We start from the raw sequence: 24,228 nt of genomic DNA, 5'->3' as shown, positions 1-24,228 counted from the left end.
CTTACGGAATTGCACCACTATAGCCCACAAAAAATCGAAGAAATATCTGGTTTGGCAGGCTATCTGTTCCTGTGGTTTGCGAAGTGACATTTTCAATGCAAGAAGGAAATTTATGTGTTTATGTCAAGGAGTGGCATGCCACCAAGAACGTACAGATGGTTCCTAAAAACGAGAACTCACCCGTCTAATCGAGAAATATTGGATCATAATCAAGCGGAAGCTCTTGAAAAGCCAAAAAAGTATGGGAAGCAGTTTAAGGCAAAATGGAATTCTGCGAGGTACGCGGGTGTACTGAATCTAAGAGCAGGATTTCAACATAGCTGAATATGTTTGCTGTATTTTATATTAACTGAACTTCATAAAGAAAAGAATTTTATTCCTCATTCCTGATTGATCTAACTTTCATCATATCACCAATATCACCCTTTAGACCTAAACGAGAATTTTGCTTATTTTGCTAGATGGGTAGCCACTGACATATTCAACTCGTAGGTTCGACCAAATCTAGGTAGGCATTTATATAACGCTTTCGGTTAAAGATACTCAAAAAGATCGTCATTGTTTGGTGTACAGATTCGTATGCTTCCAGATCGCAGTTTTCCAAACACGTTGGTCATGTTGTGGAGTGTCTTTTTCAATGAAACATCGACTATTCACTAGTTACTCTTTATTGCTATACATTATAAGCATATTTACAACAAAACACAGATTTTCTTCAATTATTAAAAAATCTCATTTTTTTATCTTTAATTAGTTACTGTTAACTTGTCAACTTGAAAACTTAGAAAAATAAACGTGATGTGTTGAAATTTCTGTCTTGTGCTAGTTCAACGTCAGATTTTTTTAGTTAAACGATATCGAAAATAATCCTGTCTTGTCATATTTAAATTATAAAAAAACTTAACATTAATTAATTACAAAATTTCGAAGGTCTTAAATCTACAGGAACTATCCAGCTATCAGATTCCCCTCCACATCCCTGTAGAGCTCGTTGTTGTTGTCGTACAGGCCTTCCGATTCGCCACAGTTCACGTTGGTCCACCAATCGCATACTCGAACGGCCTGAAATAAAAGAAAATCCGTTAGTAGAACGTCCGGCAACGGAATCATACGACAAAAGCCCATCGTTTGGGTTTTCGAGAAATACTTGATTGAACACAGTTCCATTGGGACACAGGAAGGAGAACATGTAGCCATTCGGGAGGCACCAGTGCCAAATTTGACAGCGCGTTTCGACGTCCGCGTAGTAACCGGGCATTCGGTCGGAACATCGGAATGTGAGTCCGGAGGGAATTCGCTCGTAGGCCGGGTAGTCCACGTCCGGTTCGTAACCGAAGATTTGCTGAAAGGATAGGGAAATGGAGGATTGTTTCAAAGTGAGTACATAACACAAAAAGGTACATATTAGGCAAGATGGAACAGGTGTGCACATTTTTTCTGTGTGTAAGTGAGGTCATTTTTCTTTGACGAAGCCGAAAAAACAAGAAGATATGAAGAAGAAAAGCACAAACAAATGACGTAGTGGGCCTTTCTGTTGCTATAAGTTTTGTTTCGGTTCGGCCATAGTTAATTTAATCGTTTTTTAAGGTAAAAAGTGTCCCTAAGTGTTCTAATCGGTAGATCCGAGGTGAAGCTCGGCCTTTTTAACTTTTCACCGTGTGCCAAAGAATCTGGATGCTCGCTCGGATGTACATGTTTACTTCAAGAGCCCCGGCCGCCATGCTTAATTTTGCAAGCATAAAACTAATATACTCAAAAGTGTAAAATGTTCCCACCTTTCTCTCCATCTTGCATATTAGGGATACGTTCACATCTTCATAGGATTATTCATTTGATGCCTAATATCAAATATTGATATTATTTTTGAAATTGTGTTACGTTTTGTATTTGCATCGTTTAAGTAATTCCTTCATGGTGTAACATATGCCTATTTAGTTCGATCGTTCCTATCAGTTTCAAAATAATATTTATGCTATAAAAAATCGAGAACTTACTTTATCTTATTTTTTAAGGCTCCTCAACTGTCTGTTTTTTTTCTACCAAAATCATATCTGAGATTTCTGTGAAAGTTATAAATTCCAAACAAGTTTTTGCTTTTCTTTAGTCTCTGATCGAAGACTACATATTAAAAAGACTGACATCTTTTTCCATCCCTCATACAAGCGAGAAGCGATAGAGTTTACAGCACCTCTATTGTATGGAGGTAGGAAGCTTACCCAAGTAGCATATCGAATGCCTTTCAGTTTTATATAAACTTTATAATGATTTTAGTGTGGATACTGAAGTTGCAAAATGCTTTATAACAGTTTTAATCAATGCCACATATAGTAGCTCTCAAAAATACCTTAGAGCTATCTTTAAAACTTCAATAAAGTCTATCTCTGTGTCCATCATGCGAAATTCCTTTTAGTTTTATGAATGGTTTTATAACTGCATTGTCGTGCTTTAAAAATTAAATAGCTAACTGTTATAAAGCACTGCCAACAAATTTAATTATAACCAACCTTAATAAAGCAATACAGTTAAATACAATCTTTCGCAAAGCTGTTTAAAATTTTCAATTTTACCAATAAAATAAACAATCGTTTTCTTAAAAATATTTAAAAGTTGCATGTAAACCATGGATTGTTGGAAAAGAATTAAAACTTCTGACACTTTCAAGCGAAAAGTGAACAAGAATTTTTATAAAATTCTTAACATAAACCCGAAACCAGAAACAAGCAGCTCTATAGAAAGTGCTGGTTCCAGGGAAACTGATCGCGTTTACGAACTGGATCAAAAGCATAAGTTACACTTATTGGATGTATCGGAAGGATGGGAACTGCCTACATATGAGGAAGAATACGTTGACCCTGATCCGGCAGATGAAACTTTCGCCAACTTGCGTCTTCTGGATAATTTGATTGTTTTTATTGCCTTTCTCATATAAAGAAAGGCAATGCAATCACTGCAAAAATCGACTTTTTAACCGAGGCCCGGAGGGCCGAGTGTCATACACCATTCGATTCAGTTCGTCGAGATCGGAAAATGTCTGTGTGTGTGTGTGTATGTATGTGTGTGTATGTGTGTGTGTCATTTAAACTCACGCAATTTTCTCAGAGATGGCTGAACCGATTTTCGCAAACTTAGTTTCATCTGAAAGGTATAACGCTCCCATAAGCTGCTATTGAATTTTTAGTTGATCCGACTTCCGGTTCCGGAGTTACGGGTTGAAGAGTGCGGTCAAACTGAAAATTCCCATATAAACTGGTACCACCATGATGTTCAAATGATGTAAAACATATTAAAATTGATGTAACATTACTCTAGTTTACGGGTCTGGATCACTAATGATCAATTAAAGCAGCTTTGACCACATTGGCCACCTATGACGGTTCATGACGCCCCCGGGGAACCCGCCAAGTTCCTAAGCTAATATCACACCCATTCCCCAACGAATTCTCTGCCGATTTTTACAAACTTGATTTCAAATGAAAGATACAGTAATACCGTTGACTGCTGCAGAATTTCATTCGGTTCTGACTCTTGCTTCCGGAGTTACAGGGGTGTTAGTAAGGATACACTGGAATTTCCCATATAAATCGGTACAATCGTAATACCTCAGAGGCTAAAAACTATTGAAATGGTCACCAAATTATTTCTAATCGCAGATCTAGATCACTGATTGCCAATCAAACATTCATTGAATATATTGTCCACTATCGACGATTCCGGAAGTCCGGAATTTCGGGCATGTTCCACAATTAAAGTCACATCGGTTCTTCGGTGATGACTGAACCGATTTTCTCAAACCAAGTCTCAAATGGAAGGCAAAATATGCAGTTGAGTATTGCGTCGCCAGACCCTCCCCCCCGCCTTGCCCTTACACCTCTCTCCTTCATCACTCCCTTCCCCTTGGACCACCCTCACACCCGCATTTCCTTCATCCACCCCGTATACCGAAATAAGATGAAGGATTTCTGACGCATCCACCACTCCAACTCTACTAACCCCCCATTCCCTCCACTTTCAAACCCATTCCACCAACATTTCAAAATATAATCACATGAAGATAACATTGAATTCATGCTGATTAAGCTAATTAAATATTATTCTTTTGCCTTTCTCATTTAGAAAGGTTATGCAATTGCTCCAAAAACCAACTTTCTAACCGAGGCCCGGAGGGCCGAGTCTCATATAACATTCGACTCAGTTCGCCGAGATCGCAAAATATCTGTGTGTATGTATGTGTGTATGTATGTATGTATGCATGCATGTATTTATGTATGTATGTATGTATGTGTGTGTATGTGCGGATTTGTTAACAAAATGTCCGCATCGGTTTCTCGGAGATGGCTGAACCGATTTTTACAAACTAAAATTCAAATGAATATTCCCATAGGTTGCTATTGAATTTCATTTTCAACCGACATCTTGTTCCGGATTACGAGTTGAAGAGTATGGTTACAAATCAAAGTTTGTTGATTTGTCCACATCGGTTTCTCGGAATTTTCTGAACCGATTTTGACAAACTTGATTTTGAATGAAAGGTCCATCAGCTGCTGTTGAATTTTGTGTGGATCCGAGTTCTGGTTCCTGAATTACAGGGTGATACGTACGATCACGCAGCAAATCCCGATTCTAACGAATTCTGCGATGAATGTAAAAAGGTGAATTTTTTTTTCAAAATGTAAACACAACTGTTGAATTTGTAGATCTCGGTCACCAATAGTCATTCAAAGTCTCTTTGGCTACACTGGCCACCATCGACGGATCCGGAAGCATCCAAATTCAGAATAACGGTTATATTGGTTTCTCGAAAATGGCTAGACCGATTTGGTCAACTTAGCCTCAAATGAAAGGTGTTGCGTCCCTGGGAACTGATATTAAATTCCATCTCCATCCGACTTCCGGCTCCGGAGTTACGGGTTGTGGAGTGCGATCACATAGAAAACTCCGATTCAAACCGATACCGCGATGAATGCAAAAAGGTGCTCTTATATATACTTACCAAGTGTAATAAGAATGAAAGACATTTCCATAATGTTATATTGTACGAACCAGCTATTAAATCATAGTTTGGAGAAATGAGAAAGGCACAATTGCACCTCTAGGTGGATTAAAATAGGTTTTTCTCTTTGCTATTGATTTGCTATCGTCAATAGCTACACTTGTTGTTATCTTAGGGTGCTTACAGAGTGGCGGCGAGAAGCTGAGCTGGCGCTGGAACTGACATTAGAATGCGAGATGCGAGAAACCTGCTTGCTGCAAACCAAACCAAATGCAAACCAAATGTCAGAGTGAAAGCCGAGCGGATCGGCGCCGACTGCCCGCTTTCACTCTGACAGGCTCCATTTAATATGCTGCAAGCAGGTTTCTCGCATCTCGCATTCTAATGTCAGTTCCAGCGCCAGCTCAGCTTCTCGCCGCCACTCTGTAAGCACCTTTACTCTTGAAAGAGATATTTTTTGGTGTTATGTTTTGCTATTTTATCTCTTATTTCAACCTAACAAATACCAAGTTTAGCTGTTCTGCTATTTAATAATGAATAACAAAAAAAGATATTCGTTTCCTATTCGCTTCTTATTGGGAGAACTTTACTAAAAACTTTAATTTGAGTGATATAAAATGCAAAATGGTGATTATTCCAAATAATAACTCTGGGGACGCAATTTTTATACCTTTACTTCATACTTAAATTCATTGATAATGAAAAATAAAACAATGCATTGTGAAAAGAAATTAAATTATATCGAAGGAACAAATGTGTGTTATTCGTTTTTTGATGAGGTTCCGCTAATATTACTCTTCATGGTTTCATATTTTAGGTTCTTTGGTCGGTTCTTGTGTGTTGACGCAATTTTGGAAGCCAATCGTTTGCTGTTTTTCATTATACCCTTCAAGAACTTCTCACAGGATGCTTCTGAGAACTCTCGATCGGCTAACTTAGGATGTGAACCATTTGGTGAAATTTTTAACTTTTAGTTGAAATCTGACACTTCGAAAGTTATTTGCAAAATAATCCCACTCTGGAGCATGGTTAAAATTGACAGAGCGATAGTTAAATTTGATAGCTTGATGGTTAAAATTTTGCCCATGATGCAGACTAAAAAGGTGGAAATATTTTCTGTACCTAAGTGAGGTTGTCAATATTTTTCAATACAAAATGAAGGGATAAAGATGGAAACGATAACGTATTGTGTTAAGATTTGTTTGGGTTATTTCAAAACAAATAATTTTAAAATATCGACAAATGTTCACACCTCTACCAACTTCTGGTCATCGCAGCTGTCAATTCTAAATAACTATCCATCTGTCAACTTTTGAAATGGTTCTATCTCTCGGTTAAATTTTTCCATTCAAGAGAAAATAACTTTCAAAACTAAAGGTTACAAAATCGTCAAATGGTTCACAGCCTTAGTGATTCTGAAAAAAATTCACGGAACTTGGTGTAAAATTTGAGCGGAATCTTAACTGAACCCACATCAGATTCAATCGCTCCAGACTTCTAGTTTGGTAAGCAATTTTCTTGAGTTTGTCCTGTCCAAGAGCACATGTTTATCATTTTTTCGAGTTGCCATGCAGGTGATAAGGCGGTACGCACTGTCAATTCCATCCGATTTACCAGTAGTTCCACAAATGGAACTTAGTTTTTCGATATAACGCAACATGTTTGATTTGTTTTTGAGATCAGCTTCCAAGTGGTCCTATTCCTCACGGGAACTGACTGGTTTGAACGTGACCTCAGTCACTCTAAGACGAGATTTGTATTGCACGCTGTTCTCAAATGACATTACACGTTTTTGGGCATATCAACGGCGTTTACGAGTTGTGCCAAGAAAATCATTTTTAGTTGATTATTATTAATGACAATTTAATTCGCAACGATCGTTGACAGTGTAGCGTTAGGGGCATTGACACACGTTTCCGGTTCTAATACAAACTCTACGGTACCAACTGGAAGATTACGTTCAACGTCGCTAAATTGGGTTCCTTCAACATTGGTGTTTGATCATATATTTTCCTCGTAAACGATCATGTTTGATGGATCGTCAAGTGCAAAAACCAGCAATTTTAATTGAAACCAGTTATTTTATCAGATCCCTTACATACAATATAATTAGTTGCCACTTCTCCATTGTCTTTCAATTCAGCGATTGTAAATGTGGCATTCTGCTCGTTTTCCGGATTCGTTAAAATCCTTGACAGCTCCCTAGTGAATTTTTGATACTTTTTTAGCAACATTCGTATGGCGAACCTTTTTGACTTCCGGTTGTTCATCCTTTTCATCCGCTTACGTGTCCGGCATTGATCCCATCGTGTTCAGTTTATTTGGAGCCTTGTCATAAGATAGGAATTCGCGTTTCAGCGCACACCTGATTTTTTCCCAATTCGCATTCGGACAGGAGTTCTCATCTCGGCACAATTTTATTACTGATGAATTTTTCGGCCAATGAAGACTGTCCTTCCCGAATAGAAATTGACAGTAACATAACCATGATTATCACTGTGACAGTACAGTAATTTTACAAAAAATTACAGTAAGTTTTAGTGTTATGTTACAATACAAAAACAATAAACTTTAACGTTTTTACAGGAAAATTCAATGTAAAATAGACTTTTACAGTGAAAAAGGGTGGTTATGTATCTTAACATTAAAAAAATCAATTTTTCTCCATGCTTTTTTTTTCTCGAAAACAGTAAAATTTAATGTGAATGCACTGTATCAGGTTTTTGCTGAACAGTGAAATTTATTGTTACATGAAATTTTATTGTAAATCTACTGTGAGAACTTGGCATCGAACAATGTTGAAACAGTAATAACTATAATATTTATTGTTTTATGATTGTTTGTAGGGTAAATGCTGTTGTAAAATTCTATCCGGGTTGTTTTCCCATCATGATGGTATAACATCATGATGGGAAAACAACCCAGGTACATCTCACGGTTTCTAATCATTTGAATATTTTTAAACGGCATGTTTTTCAACTAGAGCTACTGAAGAAACAAAATGAATAAAATCACTGAACTTGAAGGTTTGTTTTTGATTTTAAATTTTAAGTAGCAAACTTTTGTTTCATTGTGTTGGTGCTGCTATACTTTTTTACAGTACACTGCAAGCTACGGCGAGTAGCGTAGAACAAAATTTCAATAGCCTACATTGAGAAACAAAAATATGCATAGTTAGCATACTTTCTATTCCCGTCTCTTTTATTCTGTTGTGATTTTTATGCATTTTCTAGCATATACTTCTAATAAGCATTCAATGAGTGAATAGACCGAATATGTTCAATGCATAAAATTTACAGCAGAAGAAACGAGAGGCAGATAGAAAGGTATGCTATTTAACAAAACGTTATTTATTGGTTTCCGTTCCATATATTTTTTAAAGAAAGATATTTGAAATGGGCCAAGCACGTCTTTGACATTGCACCAATATAAAATGACACTTAGCGATACATAGCGAACGTTAATACAGTCAACAGCAACTCTTTACTTATTGTGTAGAAAGGTTTATTTCAGTTCATATATATTAGAGCGACAAGAAAAAAAAATGACCCACCCCTAAGTCGATTCCTAGTCCCACCAGGAGTAGGTACTTGCTCCAAATTTGAAGCAAATCGGATAAGTCTAGCTACCGGACTAACGTGCCAGAAATTTGTATGGGATTTTTCGCCAATTTGCATGGAATTTGCGCGAATTTTCGCCGCTAGGTGCACTGTATGTTTACGCCCAATTTGCATTCCAGTCGTGATATCGCCTTTCAGCAATCGCCATTTGCGAGAGGGCTAAGTCGTGAACATGCTTTTCAGAAGGGCGCGGTAAATGAGCTAAACTGACTCTGTCTTGCTGGGTAGGGCTGTGTAAATAGGCGAGCTTGGCAGGATATTTTTAATAGGGCTCACACGGAAAAATAAAACAACCTGCAGAATAAGTTCTTTTAACATAAATTTAGGTAGTTTTGAGTCTTGCGTCGCTTTCGTACTTATTAGTGTTGTCAAAAACAAAGAGTTCGATTCAGTCGAGGCCTTCCATGGAATAAGGTACTTTTGAGTTGTTTGAGGCATACTCAAAATTAGGTAGATTCAACTTATATATAATTCAAGGTTGAGTATAAAAAACCTGTCAATGAGTTGTGGTTTTTGCTGTGGTTAAAGGGAAACTACCTTCAACACGGTTTACCTAATTTTATCTTATTCCACGACACCCCGAGGTTGAGTCAAAGGAGCTCAACTTTTGGTAGTTTTTCGTATCCGTGCATCAAATGGGCGCATAGAAACCCAATACAAACGAAAGGGCGCGTGCATCATTTTTTTCAAATTTCATGAAAATATCGAAATATTTGAATGTTTTTGTGCAGCAACCACCGAGTAGACATGATCACAGTAGATATTAACCCTCTAGTACCCAATTTTTTTGGTTTGAAAAAACTTTTGGAGGTGGGCTTCGTGATAAGAAAAACGAAAATAATGTAGATAATTCTTATAATTAAACGGAACACGGTTTAGTTACGGTTTGTTAAATTGTGTCATGTTTACAATTACGTCGACGATTAAATTCAGATTGTTTTGGTGTGTGCTGAAATTTAAAAACTTCACCTAAGGTAATGAGCATATTTTCGCCCTAACCGTTTGAAGCCGTTGCTTAGAGCGGCGATAGCCATCTTTGTTCAACGCATTGGTTCAAATGGCAAGAGGATTTTTGTTATCATGAAGGTACATAAGAAGAAAGCAAAGATATTGGTGCTAATTCATACGCATTGCATTAATTGTATTCCGAGTAATTAATGAAATGATGAGGCACCCTGTCTGATACGACTAAAATAGGCTCTTCACTCTAATATGCTCTAAAACTCAATATCTTTTACAACGTGTACGAAGCAGAATGTAATGCAACATAAACAATGTATTATACAGTACTTAAAGTGCAGAACTAGAGACAGCACCATATGTCTAATACAAAAGGAGAATTTCGCCAACTAGCCCCAGACTCCCTTAAATATTATTAAATGATAGGGGCATCCATATTCCAACAGCAGCATTCACCCAATGTTTATAAAACATCTTTTAATGTAAAATTGCACATAATACTGGTTTTGGTACGTTAAGTAATCACTAAAGACTAAACCTAAACTTCCGAATTATTCCACTAAACCAATTCACATCTACAGTAAAATGCTAGTAACAGGCTACTCAAAAATACTTTTTTTAGTTATTGGAATTTTCAAAAATAGTTAAAATTTGTTTAATGAAGACAAGATAGTTTTTTCCACATTTTACTGGAATAAAAAAATTTGAAACTTTGAGCTTCAATAGCCTTGGACGGAAAGCTACGAATATTCAAATAATGTGTGTGTGTATGAAAGGTGTCAGCGTTGGGAAGAAATGCTAGTGCGGATGAAAATATACAATCATGTTTTAGTATTTTTTTTAGATTTTTATAGAGACCGACCTGTGGTGGGAACTAGAGGGTTAACCCATTCATGCCCATGTTGTTTGTGGACAACAACGTTTTTAAACAGCTATAACTTTTGATTGAGGCAAGATTTGCTCGTAAAAACAAGTAAGGCTACTAAATGTGACTATTGCCTTGCATTTGAGCATTAACAGTTACAAGGATCAGCCTCAGAACTGAAGTTATTGCAATTAGTCTGATTGGATTCCGATCGAGCAGTGCTGCCATGAACAGTTTACGTTGACAACGAAAAATGAATTTTTCGTATACCTTCGTTATGGTGCAATATTTTTGAAAACTGATAAAACTTATCAATTTAGACTGTCGTTGGCTACATTTTCCATTCAATTGAACTATTGTAAATATTCTTGGAGAATTGTATTGAGCATAGGAAGGTAAAAATTGAGTAGCTTTTAGCACTGCAAGGGAAGCACCTATCTTTATAAAAAAGACTTTTCGTGTATCTCGATCTCACCGTTTTCAAGAAAAAATAGTTTTGAAACCCTACATGCACTAGAAAAAAGTTGGGCATGAAAGGCATGAATCATTTATATAAATAATAGAACCGTTTACAGAATAATTTTGTGAATAATAACCATTCGCCCCTGTTCTGTCAAAAATGTTAGTTTAGCCTTTATATTCCATATGAGAAGAAGGGCGTAAGTGGAAATCTCGAAGAAAATGAATGTTTCGCCGTTTTGTTTTCTTTAATTATAAATCGATCTATAAACAATTTTAACTAATTTTCACCTCAATCTTGTAGTATTTTATTCACATAATGCCATAATAGCGAAAACGCAGTTTATTTATATTTGCGATTTAAGCCCTAATGAAAAAATTTATGTCGATTTAGTTGACAAAAATATACATCGACGTAAATTACCAGTTAACGAAAAGTGGCGTTGCTGTTACTGTCTCCAGATTCTGGATAGAGTTGCCAGTCTTCTTAATATGCAGTCTTTACTCTGATGTACCTAATTTATTTTTAAACGGCTACTAATATAACAAATATTTTGTGAATAGAGTACGAAATTATTATTACATTCAATATTAAACAAAACAAAATAAGTACTTTGTAAGAACTGGATATATTTTTTACTGTTTTATACTGAATTTTTTTTTTTACTCGGCTCTTACATCGAAGACTGAATATAGGAGAACTCCTGTCCGACTCCACTGCAGCTCTACTGGTTTCGTAGATGCCAAATAATTCAATGTGTTATCCAAATGCAGTTGACAATCTAGAGCATCAGCTCTCAAAACGCAACAGAATAATACATCTATGGAACCATCTTCTTCCACGATTTCAGTTATTTGTAAAGAAAAGTTCTTTTTTTTTCCTTTTTTCTTTCGACTATGTTAGTCACATTTTCTTTTTTACATTATAACGACATTCAATTAGCTAGAGATTACTGGGAAGGGAAAGTTATGAAAATTAGAGCCATAGTACTCAAGTGAGAGCGAGGATGTGAAGTAATCAGATCGGAAAACTAGAAGTGACAGGGTCATTAGAACAGGCTTAATATCGTACTGGCTTAATCTTTGTCTTCTGCTAATGAGGGTCGAGCTTCGGCAGCATAACTATGAATCACCCGAGTTCATTGGCATGTGTCCTGGTATAGATAGACGTGTCCATCTTTACCGTGACAACCGACACTTCTAGTTTTCCGGTCTGTTTACTTCACATCCTTGCTCTCACTTGAGTACTATGGCTCTAATTTTCATAACTTTCCCTTCCCAGTAATCTCTAGCTAATTGAATGTCGTTAAAATGTAAAGAAAAGGTTAACATTTAATAGTACCAGAATTGAAAAATAAATAACATTCTATCAACTGTGGACCCTAGAATATGTTTGAAATAGCTATGTTCAATGTATATGCCTTGAATTGGAATTAGTTTGATGGTCCAAATGAATCAGTTTACAAAAATTATAATAGCCGCATGGAGCAACTAGCCGTTACGATCAGCTAGCAATTTGGAATTTGCGTGCAATCTTTCGTACAATCGATAATCGCGCATGAATACTTGAGTGCGATGGAGATTCCTAACGAGTTCTTATTCGCATGTTTATACAGCTTTTTTTCCTTTCTGTTCTCTGCACGGAAAAATAAAACAACCCACAGAAAAAGTTCTTTTTACTTAAATTTTAGGTAATTTTGAGTTTTGCGTCGCTTTCGCACTTATTAGTGTTGTCAAGGTTGAGTATAAAAAACCTGTCAATGAGTTGTGATTTTTGCCGTGGTTAACCTTCAACACGGTTTACCTAATTTTACCTAATTCCACGATACCCCGAGATTGAGTCAAAAGAGCTCAACTTTTGGTAGTTTTTCGTATCCGTATGTGGTCCCAATTAATAGATCTGCACTAACCGAAAACGAACTAAACGTAGAATACATCACAACCTGAGAATATCCACTATGTAGGGGGTTTTGCCGTGATTTGAAAAAAAAAATCAGAATCATTCATGAATGGGTTTTTCCGAGCACAGTGTTAGAACACGAGTTCTCCTTCGCAGAAACTTTTCATTACCTGCGAAGCACTCAAGGCTTGATTAGTGATTCAAATTTAAAAACGACGCATAATAAAACATTTAATCGTGAGTAAAGGTTATAAACCATGACTGGTAACTGCACAAACGCGGAACTAAGCGGACTCAAAGAACTAAAGGGAAATACGATCATTTCTGCGACAATTTAGATTGTTTGGTATATCGCGTATAGTTATCGTAATAATACCAAAGTATTATTAGCGTCGTGTAGTTTCCAGGCATGCGTTTTGACAACACTCTGCAGTCTGCAGGCATTTGTTCCGTTTTGGGAAGTTCTGCTTTTTTATAACCAAGTTCCGCACCTAAAAGTTCGGATACCGCATGAAATGACTTGTGCTCAACTATCATCCAATCCTGAAACCTTTGGAGGTCTTTGGAGGCGATCGAATTAAGCATATGCATCAGATTTCCCAACACACGACGGGATAACCCAGTATTTCATCCTTTTCCCATTTTTGCTATTATGTTAATTCTCAGAAAAGAAACAAAAATGTTGATTCGCACTTTCTATGCATTTTATCGATTGTAGGTGTAGTAATGGATGAACTAATGCGGCCCCTCCATCCAAAACAGGCACATTACCTAAATAGGCACATCACCTAAATCATAACGAACAATTTCACAAAAAAATCATATTTTGCCATAGCATTAGATCCAAGCACAGATATGTCTGAAGAAATGAACCGCTTACAATGTTGATGCCACGACGCTCAACGTACAATAGAAGCATGGGAAAATGTTGTGGGGCGTGAAGTTTAAATCATGGTCGAATTACAATACATTGTACACGTCCCAAGGTCAAGCCTTCAAGCACTAGGTAGGGGAAGATGGAGTAAAACGCACCCCTGAGGCAAAATGCACTCCTTGCTTATATCGAAAACTACTGAATATTTCTAGAAAGGGGTTACACCAGTCGGAAGTCCACCGTAGTATATATACACTATCAAAGTTTGATAAACGTACATCAATAGCAACTCGAAAAGTAAATAAAAAACTATAACGATCTGTTCTCATGTAATTATTGTGGCTCGTGCAACAAGGATTTCCAGCTCATGTACATGATGTTTTACTATTATATCAGTGCATTCCAATTATTTTTATACCGTTGTTCATTATTCTGTCGCACTATACATGAAAAATCCACTAAATAGTTCACTTCTTGCTAAATTTATATCTCTGCTCCATCGGGGGAAAAATGTCCTCTTCTTTGCTTTTGCTGATTTTTTGTCGAAAACAGAAAAATCGTTCTGGGAACCTACTAATTGTATAAACGAAGGCTATTTATTAGCACACTTTTGTGAAACCCGTCAGAAAACAAAACTACTTGCTTGTTCACCGAGCATTCTGCCCCGTTGTTGTTGTGGTGCATTTTGCCCCCGCAAAGGTGCGAATTGCCCCGCGATTTTTTTCAAAAAGTATTTTTGAATGATTTTTAAGAATTGAATATTTTGCAATGCGTTAGGATTGTGATTACTGAGAAAAATGTTGGCTAAACGGTATCATTAATTAAATTCCCCCAATTGATGTTCTATAGCTGAGTTATGATCATATTTCCTTAGGGGTGCGTTTTACCCCATCTTCCTTTACACAGCGCGTGTAAATATATTTTCCAGTGGTGGTTGTCGTCAGGGTCAATGGTTAGTATTACCGAATTAAGTAAACACAGCATTTTTACGAGTTGTTTGTTCATATTTTCTGTTTAAAAGAGAGCTTCATTTGTTCCATCCAATTTACTCGAAATTATGGTCGTGTGAAACTATTTCTAAATTTTTGGAAGACGATAGCTTTTAGGTTCTTCACTGACACAGTTAACCTAACTTTTCTTGACAGTTCACTTGTGCTGTTGATATGGACTTGGAAAAATTTTGGCGGGCAAGTCCATGTAAACAGTACAAGCGAACTGTCAAAAATAACCACTCAGTTTATTTGTATTCAATAATATCTCGACGAACATATGATTACGGCTTAGAAGCCAACTGCCAAAATTCTCTTTGAAAGGAAGTTCCAGACAAATCGTTACTTGCCAATCACAGATGTTGGTAGTAAACAAAAGAGAAAAGTTTTCTCTTTCATTAACTGCTATGAACTGTGTTTAGCCAGTAACGGTTTGTTTGGAATTTCCTTTCAAAGAGAATTTTGATAATTGGCTTTTAAGCCGTAATGTTTGTCGAGATATCAGTTTAGCTTCATTCATACATATGGGTCATTCCACGCGAAGTGATCAAAAAAAGATGCAAACTTGAAATCGACCTTCACGGATTTGAACCAAATTTGATTGTTCATCTAGGGCCAATATATAAAAACCCAAATTTTTGTATCAATTGAAACACCCCTCGGGTCATGGGAGCGCCCCCCGTTTTACAAATTACCAAAACTCTTGATTTTCTTTTGAGCATATCTCCGGTTCTATTTACTCTAGAATGAAACTGCAAGATGGATTTTGAAGAAAATTATTCAAGGAGTCTAGCAAAAATATTAACTTTTGGCGACAGTGCTGCCAATTATGCGATTTTTGTAGTTAAATATGAAAAATTAATTTTTCACTCAATAGATATGTTTTAATTTTAAAAATTCTTATGCCATCGTGTTCCTCAGACATTTTCACATAAAAACCACTGTTGGTTCACGCAAAGCATTTGGCTCCACTGCGTGAGAAGTTCCATTCTCACGCGAGGATCGGTGCTACCGGGCACCAGTTATACCGGTTTTTCTAGCCCTCCTGGCAACCGGGCAATGATGCGAAGTGGTGAGCCAACATGAGCTCACACTGTGAGAATGATACTGATAATTCAGTCGAGAATAAACCAACAAGCAAGTCAGATCGCTCTTTCGATACGGTGAAGTAAAGTTAATATAATTTTAAGTTTGCATGCAGTGTCTGTCGTATGTACGCGAATAAAGTTTCTGTTCACCGTGAAAAGTGGTTTGTGCATTACCTGTTTGTTAATTCGTGCGTTGCTGTTACCTGCGGATCCCGCAACAGCTGATTACTGTCGCCGCTTGATTTTGTTGCTGCTGCTTCTGTTCGTTTCGCCTTAATGGCGAATTACAGTACGTTGGTGGGAGCCATCAGTCAGCATCGTTCTACTGCTGCTCATCGGGGATCTTCGTTACCTGCGCCAGGTAAACTTGCATGCTGCAAGTTGGGTACGTGGACCCATTATCACCCTCGTCCCAACCGGAAAATTCTGGTGACTTCACAAAAAAGGAATCACAACGTAGGGTAAGCGACATCATAATTTTTGGTGCCGTGACCAGGATTCTCGTCCGGACCGCGTGCAGTGCCTTCCACTGAGCATCGCCATTTTGGAAGCCGGTACGAAAGGAGGTTCTACGAAGGAGATTTCGGATTCATCACCCGCTGCTTGCTGCATATTAATACTACAAGGCTCGATTTATCGGGCGTAAGGTAATTACCGGTCCAAATTCTTTTGCGGGTATCGCAGGTGCCCTCTAGGTTTTCTTCGCATTTCTTTGCATGCTTGGACGGTTCCATTTGTTCCTGGTCGACAATTGCTGCTATTCGGCAAGGCTTGGTGGCATTGTCGCTGGCTTCAAGGCGCCATTTTGCCATCGGACAATTGGACCATTGTACTTCGTGGCATCCCTAGCTGCGTTGCTTGTTGTGTGCTGTTAATCCGGCTCCTGCTGAGGCATTCCGGATGCTGGCAAATCCTGCTGCGACGATTTTACCACTAAATTGTTAGCTGTGGAAATCTGCGCCTAGTTTTTTGCTGGTTTTTGGAGCTGTGTCCGTGGCATTTGCTGCTTGCTTTACAGCGTTCCTAGCTGTTGCAACACGTGTCGTGGATTTTGCTGGTTGCTGCTGTTGCTGTGGCGTCCCTAGCCTTGGCAACTCCTGCTGTGGTGCTACTACCGTGCACTTTTACCAACTGTTCCTGTCATACGCATTGAACTGCCTTCTTTGGAGCTTTTCGGCGATTTCTGCTGGCGTGGTCAGGCAATTCCGGAAGGTTTTATTGTAATCCAGTACGGTCGGTACTGCAACGAGTTCCTGTTGGCTGTATACAATACAAGACACTTTTTGCCTTGGAACAGGTGAGCACCTTTCCAAGTTTCTTTACCACGTTTTGTGGGTCTACTTTTGGTCCTCTGGTCTGCAGGTCGTTCATCAGACATCGACGCGCTCCTGATCCATTGTCCCGCTTTACAAAATGGCGGAAGGGCAGTCACGAGGTCAGCTGCTTGCACGACGGGACACACTGCTTGCTGCTCTGGGTCGGGCAGAGGCGTTTGCTGCCTGATACGACACTCAACGGGACCATACGCAGGTGACATTGAGGCTCGAGTACCTGAATGGAGTATGGAACAACCTGGAGACAGTACAGGCGCAGCTTGAGGACAACGAGACGACCGAGGAAGGTAGGGCAGAGTACGCTCCCACTCGTGCATCCTTTGAACCTCGGCTATTTGAAATAAAAGCCAGTCTCATTTCAAAATTGCCTCCTATTCCTAACAATCGGAGCCCTGTTCCCCCACACGTGTCCTCCACTCTCTCTGGTATCAAGTTGCCGACGATTTCTTTGCCCGAATTTAATGGAGATTACATGCAATGGCTTGCATTCCATGATACATTCTTGGCGCTCATTCATTTAAATCCGGAGGTCCGGATATTCAAAAATTTCACTATTTGCGGGCAACTGTCAAGGGGGAAGCTGCTCAGTTGATCGAGTCGAATGGTATCAGTTCCGCTAACTACGTTTTGGCTTGGCAGACATTGGAGAATCGGTATTCGAATGACTACTTGCTAAAAAAGCGGCATATGCAGGCACTCTTCGACATCCCGCGCATGAAGAAGGAGTCAGCTGCATTACTACATGGGTTGGCTGACGAATTCGAGCGGCATACGAAAATCTTGCATCAACTGGGAGAACCAACCGACGCTTGGAGCACTATATTGGAACATCTGCTGTGTACGCGCCTCCACGATGATTCACTGAAGGCATGGGAGGACCATGCGTCGACGGTAGCGAATCCGGACTACGCCTGTCTCATCGAGTTTCTGCAGCGGAGTGCTAGAATCCATCACTGTGAACCATCATACAGTAGAATCAGCGTCAACTTCTGGTATTTCAGCTCATCCACCAAAGAGGAATCATCTCCACTCTCAGTTCCGCATTACTTCGTGTGCGTCGACTGCAAGTTTGGGTGAAAAGTGCATCGCCTGCAACCAGTCGCATTCCGTGACGAAGTGTCAGAAATTCAACCGGATTTCACCGAGTGAACGTCAGCAGTTTGTGAATTCCAAACGCCTTTGTCACAACTGCTTGAAGGGTGATCATTTTGTCCGCAATTGTCCTTCAAATTTCAGCTGTCGGAAGTGCAATCGACGTCACCATACGCTTCTTCATTCCCGGCAGAGCGATGGTTCCCGAAAGAACGTTAGCGAAGGAGCTTCCTCTAGTCCTAGTGCAACCGCTTCTACTACGCCATCTAATGGGTCTTCTGTGGTCGAGTCATCTACGCAATCTACGGTGGCTGCTACTGAGAATGTTTCTGTGGTCGAAGTTAGTTCTGCTCTACAACATCCTCGCGAAGACGTCTTTCTTCTCACTGTCATTGTGAAGGTCATCGACACTTACGGTGTGGAACATCTAGCTCGTGCACTTCTGGACAGTGCATCGCAGCCGAATCTCATCACGGATCATATGGCGCAAAGTCTACGATTGCGGAGACAACTCGTGAATGTTACGGTACAGGGAGCCGGCAAGCTATGTAAGCCGGTACGAGAATCGGTGTTCGCACAGGTACATTCAAGGACGGGTGACTTTTCGTGTGGCGTCAGCTTTTTGGTGATGGACAAAGTGACGGCAAATCTTCCTTCGCAAAGCGTTTCAACTGTGGGATGGAAGATTCCGAAGGGGTTGCTTCTGGCTGATCCATCCTTCAACGAAAGTCAACCGATCGACATGGTTTTGGGTGCTCGGCATTTCTACTCCTTCTTCCCCAGCGCTGCACGCATTCAGCTTGACAGAAATCTTCCGATTCTGGTCGACAGTGTCTTCGGCTGGATTATCGTAGGCTCGGCTAGCACAAACCGCCCCGAGCAGACTGCTCCTACGCACACCACTTGTGATGCAGTCACTGTTTCAATGCTTTCATTGCTTGGAGCGTTTTTGGAAAACCGAAGAGCTGACAACGAACGACATTTACTCAATAGAAGAACGACGCTGCGAATTCTTGTACCAATCTACAGTATCTAGGAACTCCGAAGGTCGATATATTGTTAGATACCCTCGTAAGCCTGATTTTGATGTGATGCTTGGCGAATCCAGAAGCAGTGCACAGCGACGGTTCGGATATCTGGAAAGACGACTGGAACGAGACTCGAAATTGAAGGACGAATATCATCAGTTCATGCGAGAGTATCTCTCCCTCGGCCACATGCGGCTGGTCGAAGCGGACGACGAACGCAACTCTCCCACCTACTATCTACCTCACCATCCCGTAATTAAGGAAGCAAGTACGACGACCAAGGTCCGGGTCGTGTTTGATGGCTCTGCGAAAACTTCTTCCGGCTTCTCCCTCAATGAAGCTCTTTACGTTGGTTCCGTGGTGCAGGACGATCTGCTGAACATTATCTTGCGGTTTCGAACCTTTCCCGTTGCTCTCGTCGGAGATATTGCCAAAATGTACAGGCAGGTACAGGTCCACTCTGACGACACACCGTTACAACGCATTCTGTGGCGATTCTCCCAACATTCTCCAGTACAGACGTACGAACTACTGACCGTTACTTACGGCTTAGGTCTATCATCGTTCTTAGCGACACGAACTCTCCAGCAACTAGCGGTGGATGAAGGTGATGCGTACCCGGTAGGACGTCGGACTGTCTCGAACTGTCTCGAAGTCCTCCAAGGTCTCTCTGACGATCAGATCGGCACGCAATCCGCGTTGCACTTTAATCCCCACGAAACCATCAAAGCACTTGGAATCAGCTGGGAGCCTGAAACAGGTTACCTCCGTTTTCATTCGCAGATTCGATCTAGCAGTGAACATCCAACGAAGCGGTCTATCCTCTCCGACATCGCCAAGTTATTTGACCCTCTTGGACTCATTGCCCCCGTCGTCGTACGTGCGAAAATCCTGATGCAGGAATTGTGGTTGTTGTCCTGTGATTGGGATGATCCTGTTCCAGAACCGATCAAATCGAGATGGGAAATCTACCACCAAGAGCTGGTGAAAATATCTGAGCACCATGTCAACAGATATGCATTTCTTCCGAGTTCCGTTATACAGCTGCACACTTTCGCGGATGCTTCCCAGGCAGCATATGGAGCTTGTACGTACGCCCGATGTGAAGACGACCAAGGAAAGGTGAGGATTCAACTGCTAGCGTCGAAATCCCGAGTAGCCCCGCTGAAACGAATCACCATCGCCCGTTTGGAATTATGCGCAGCCGTGCTAGCCGCTCATCTACACGTGCGAATCAAAAAGGCCATCGACGTCAACGTTTCTGCATCGTACTTTTGGTCAGATCACGATCTACGAACGTCTGGCCGACCTTAGTCACAAACAGAGTCTCGGAAATACAACAGTACACGAACGGATGTCAGTGGAAACACGTTCCCGGAGCTGAAAACCCTGCTGACCTGGTCTCGCGCGGCATGTCAGTCGACGAATTTCTACAAAGCGACTTGTGGAGCTGTGCCCCAGGCTGGTTGTCGCTATCACCACAAGATTGGCCAATCTTCATTCCCCCAGGCGTGCCAGCAGAAGAGCTGGAGTTAAAAACTACGGTTGCACTCACCCAAGCAGTTCCTACCGTTCATTCCTGGTTTCTCCGTTGGTCTTCCTACAGCCGATTACTCCACGTCATCGGATATTGTATGCGATTTGTCAACAACACCCGTTCAAAAGCACGAACCCAACCTTCGCCATCCCCCATTCCGGTCGACCAATCACTTACCGTAGCAGAACTAGCCAATGCCAAAACGTTTCTCGTCCGACTCGCCCAGCAGGATGGATACGCCGCAGAAATAAAGCAACTGGAGAAGGAAAACACCATGCCGAAGCGCCTGCTGCTCACTACGATTCGCGAGGAATTCTGGCCACCCCGCGGCCGTAGACTGGTTCAAAGCGTAGTACGAAATTGCTTCCGTTGTACTCGTCTTAATCCAATACTGGCCCAACAACAAATCGGTCAGTTACCTGCCCAGCGTGTGATCCCAAGTCGTCCATTCAGCATCACCGGTGTCGACTATGCTGGCCCACTATACCTACGCCCGATATACAAACGTGCCGCACCTGCAAAAACTTACCTGTGCCTCTTTGTATGCTTTTCAACCAAAGCAGTGCATTTGGAATTAGTCAGTGATTTGTCCACTCAAGCATTCTTGTGTGCCCTTCGACGGTTTTTCGCTCGCCGTGGGCGACCCACACACATCCACTCAGACAACGGGAAGAATTTCGAGGGGGCAAAAAATGAGCTGGCTGAACTGTTTGCCAGATTTCAGAACCGTGCTGAACAAGCTGAAATAGCTTCTGTCTGCGCCGAGGAAGGGATCACCTGGCATTTGACACCACCCAAAGCACCTCACTTTGGCGGCCTGTGGGAGGCAGCAATCAAAATAGCCAAAAAACATTTGTACCGACAACTCTGTTCATCTCGCCTTACGTTCGAGGCTATGTGTACCGTACTAACACAAATCGAAGCGATCATGAATAGCCGGCCATTGCTTCCACTTTCGGAGGACCCCAACGACCTAGCTGCATTGACACCAGCGCACTTTCTCGTCGGTTCATCACTGCATGCCCTGCCCGACCCAGATTTAATGAACGTACCTGCCAACAGACTCGACCACTATCAATAGCTGCAAGTGCATGTGCAGCAATTTTGGTCGCACTGGAAGAAGGAGTACCTGCAAGAGCTGCTGAAAGATACCCGCGGATGGAAACGCAACAACGAAATTGTTCCGGGGAAAATGGTCATCTTAGTCGACGAAATGCAACCACCGATTCGATGGCCACTCGCCCGCATAGAAGCAGTTTTGCCCGGCAAAGATCATCTTGCAAGAGTTGTTTTGCTCCGTACAGCTCGTGGCATCATCACTCGTCCGATCGCTAAAATTTGTCTACTACCTTACTCTACGGTGCACAGTGGCACGACTTAGAACAAAAGGTGGACTAAAGTCCAAACTTTTCCGTATCGGTTCATATAGGACGTTTTTATGTAATTTTGGTACGCTGAATTCGTTTTCGATATTAACACATTTCAAAAATGAACATTTACTATTCATTAGGGTGTCTCAAAAATATTTTTTTTCTAAATCATTCTTAAAATTTGTGTATATTATTTTTCGTGTGCTAAATCGTTTTTGATATTAACATTTGCAAAAAAAATCATTATACATTAGGCTGGCTCAAAAATAATTATTTTGTTGTGAAGGTTCAAACATTTTTAAAGACATTTTTGTGCGCTGAATTCCTATGTTGGTTATAGAAAATAGAAATTAACTTTACTGCGTATTAGAGTGGCTCAAAAGTAAATATTTTGTCTTTTATAAAGATTTCTTTCAATTGTAATTTTGAAATTTATTTTCCGCATTGAAACGAATTAATTGACATCTCATTATGGGGCTTTAGAAATGACTATATTATTTTTAAGGATCAAATAAGATGTGATTGTCTAATTTTGGAACGTTTAATTCATTAGTGGGTTACTTGGAATGAAAACTACATTTTTTTCATTTTCAAAACAAACATTTTGAGCGTCTTAGTGGAATATTAATTTACAATCACTAATCAACAAGATGGTTAACGATTTTGTTTTCGCAGGTGTGTTTTAAGTTGCTTAGATTGCTTATTTCATACCTTAAATTAAAATAAATCCAAAATCCTTTTTTTCGCGTATATGGTTCATTTAAAAATGGTCTAATTTTATTTGGATACCCTTAAGCTATATCAGTGCTATGAAAACTCGGAAAAAATAGTCTCACCGAATGACTAGAACTCAACTGTGTTCAATCAATTTGACAGTTATTGCGTAAGTTAGCAAAAATAGTTCATGAAACATTTTATGACATTTTTCAGATGGTTGAAAATATTTACTGAATTTTAAACATTCTTAATTCCTTTACCACTTAAAAACCATACTTCCCACTCGGCTCCTTACTCTTGATCACTAGTAAAACCCTTGTAGATCATGCTCTAAATGCTATTTGAAAGTTGTGCATAAATTGGTGTCATTATTCTAGTCATAAAGTGAATATTCAAATTAAATATCAGTAATAACCATGCGTCTCCATTCACAGTTTTTTCAAATTTTGACTGCTTATCGCAAGTTTTCGCAAAACTAGCATAGGCTCATTTTAAAGAGAAAATGAAAAGCTTTCGAATGAGTATAGTGTGATCGCGGGCATTCACGGGCGTCGTAGTTGTTATCGCTTTAGAAGTTTGAATTCAATAAAAATTCATGACAAACAGTTATCTAAACACTAACCAAACCAACTAGTGACTTATTTTTGGCGATTTTACGATGTAATTTTATCACACGGATAATTTTGGTGAAGTAATGCAATTCATAAAATCAAGCGTTTCTTTGAAAAACGAGAATAACCTATAAAGTTCCTATAGTCAAATAATGCAAAAAACACTTGAGTTATGCCCTTCAAAAAGCTGTCAAAAATTCATTTTGCATTCAAATCATCTAAAATCTCGCGAAAATGTCTCTGATGGCTCAGCTGATACGAGAAAAATACTAGTGAGAATATCGCATAACCTTCATATATGGACTTAAGTCCGGGCTCGTCCCACTGTGCGGTGGCATCCGAAGCAGAAAAACATCCAGCAACTATCAGCGATGCACCTACAACCTAACGAGTTCGGATAGTACATGTAATTTAAGCAAAAATCACTAAAAATGTTAAAATTAAAAGCAACTAATTTATTGTACACTATCTATAAGATTCATGTTGTTTGTTTACTTTTGTGTTGAACATATTCGTTCAAGGCGGCGAGTATGTTGGTTCACGCAAAGCATTTGGCTCCACTGCGTGAGAAGTTCCATTCTCACGCGAGGATCGGTGCTACCGGGCACCAGTTATACCGGTTTTTCTAGCCCTCCTGGCAACCGGGCAATGATGCGAAGTGGTGAGCCAACATGAGCTCACACTGTGAGAATGATACTGATAATCAGTGATGCCACAAGTACAGATTTATCTAGAAAGGTACAGATTTTTGAAGCATTTTTGGTACAGATTCTGTACGGTACAGATTACAGATT

General features: G+C 39.9%; 1 protein-coding gene across 1 annotated transcript in view; it reads right to left on the bottom strand.

Annotated features, from left to right (window-relative positions):
* Positions 1 to 740: 740 nt before the first annotated feature.
* The window catches only part of LOC131691027 (U-scoloptoxin(01)-Er1a), a 53,397-nt gene continuing 29,909 nt past the window's right edge, over positions 741 to 24,228 (bottom strand). The window contains exons 2-3 of the mRNA XM_058977165.1: positions 1,148 to 1,342; positions 741 to 1,062 (exon numbers count right to left, since the gene is read on the bottom strand). Coding sequence (XP_058833148.1) covers positions 949 to 1,062; positions 1,148 to 1,342 — 309 coding nt within the window. The 3' untranslated portion in view covers positions 741 to 948. The remainder of the gene's footprint in view (positions 1,063 to 1,147; positions 1,343 to 24,228) is intronic.

The sequence above is a fragment of the Topomyia yanbarensis genome, chromosome 3 (assembly GCF_030247195.1).
Source record: "Topomyia yanbarensis strain Yona2022 chromosome 3, ASM3024719v1, whole genome shotgun sequence".
Taxonomy (NCBI): Eukaryota; Metazoa; Arthropoda; class Insecta; order Diptera; family Culicidae; genus Topomyia; species Topomyia yanbarensis.
Note: the sequence above shows the minus strand (reverse complement) of the source record. Positions and strands in the feature narration are given on the sequence as shown.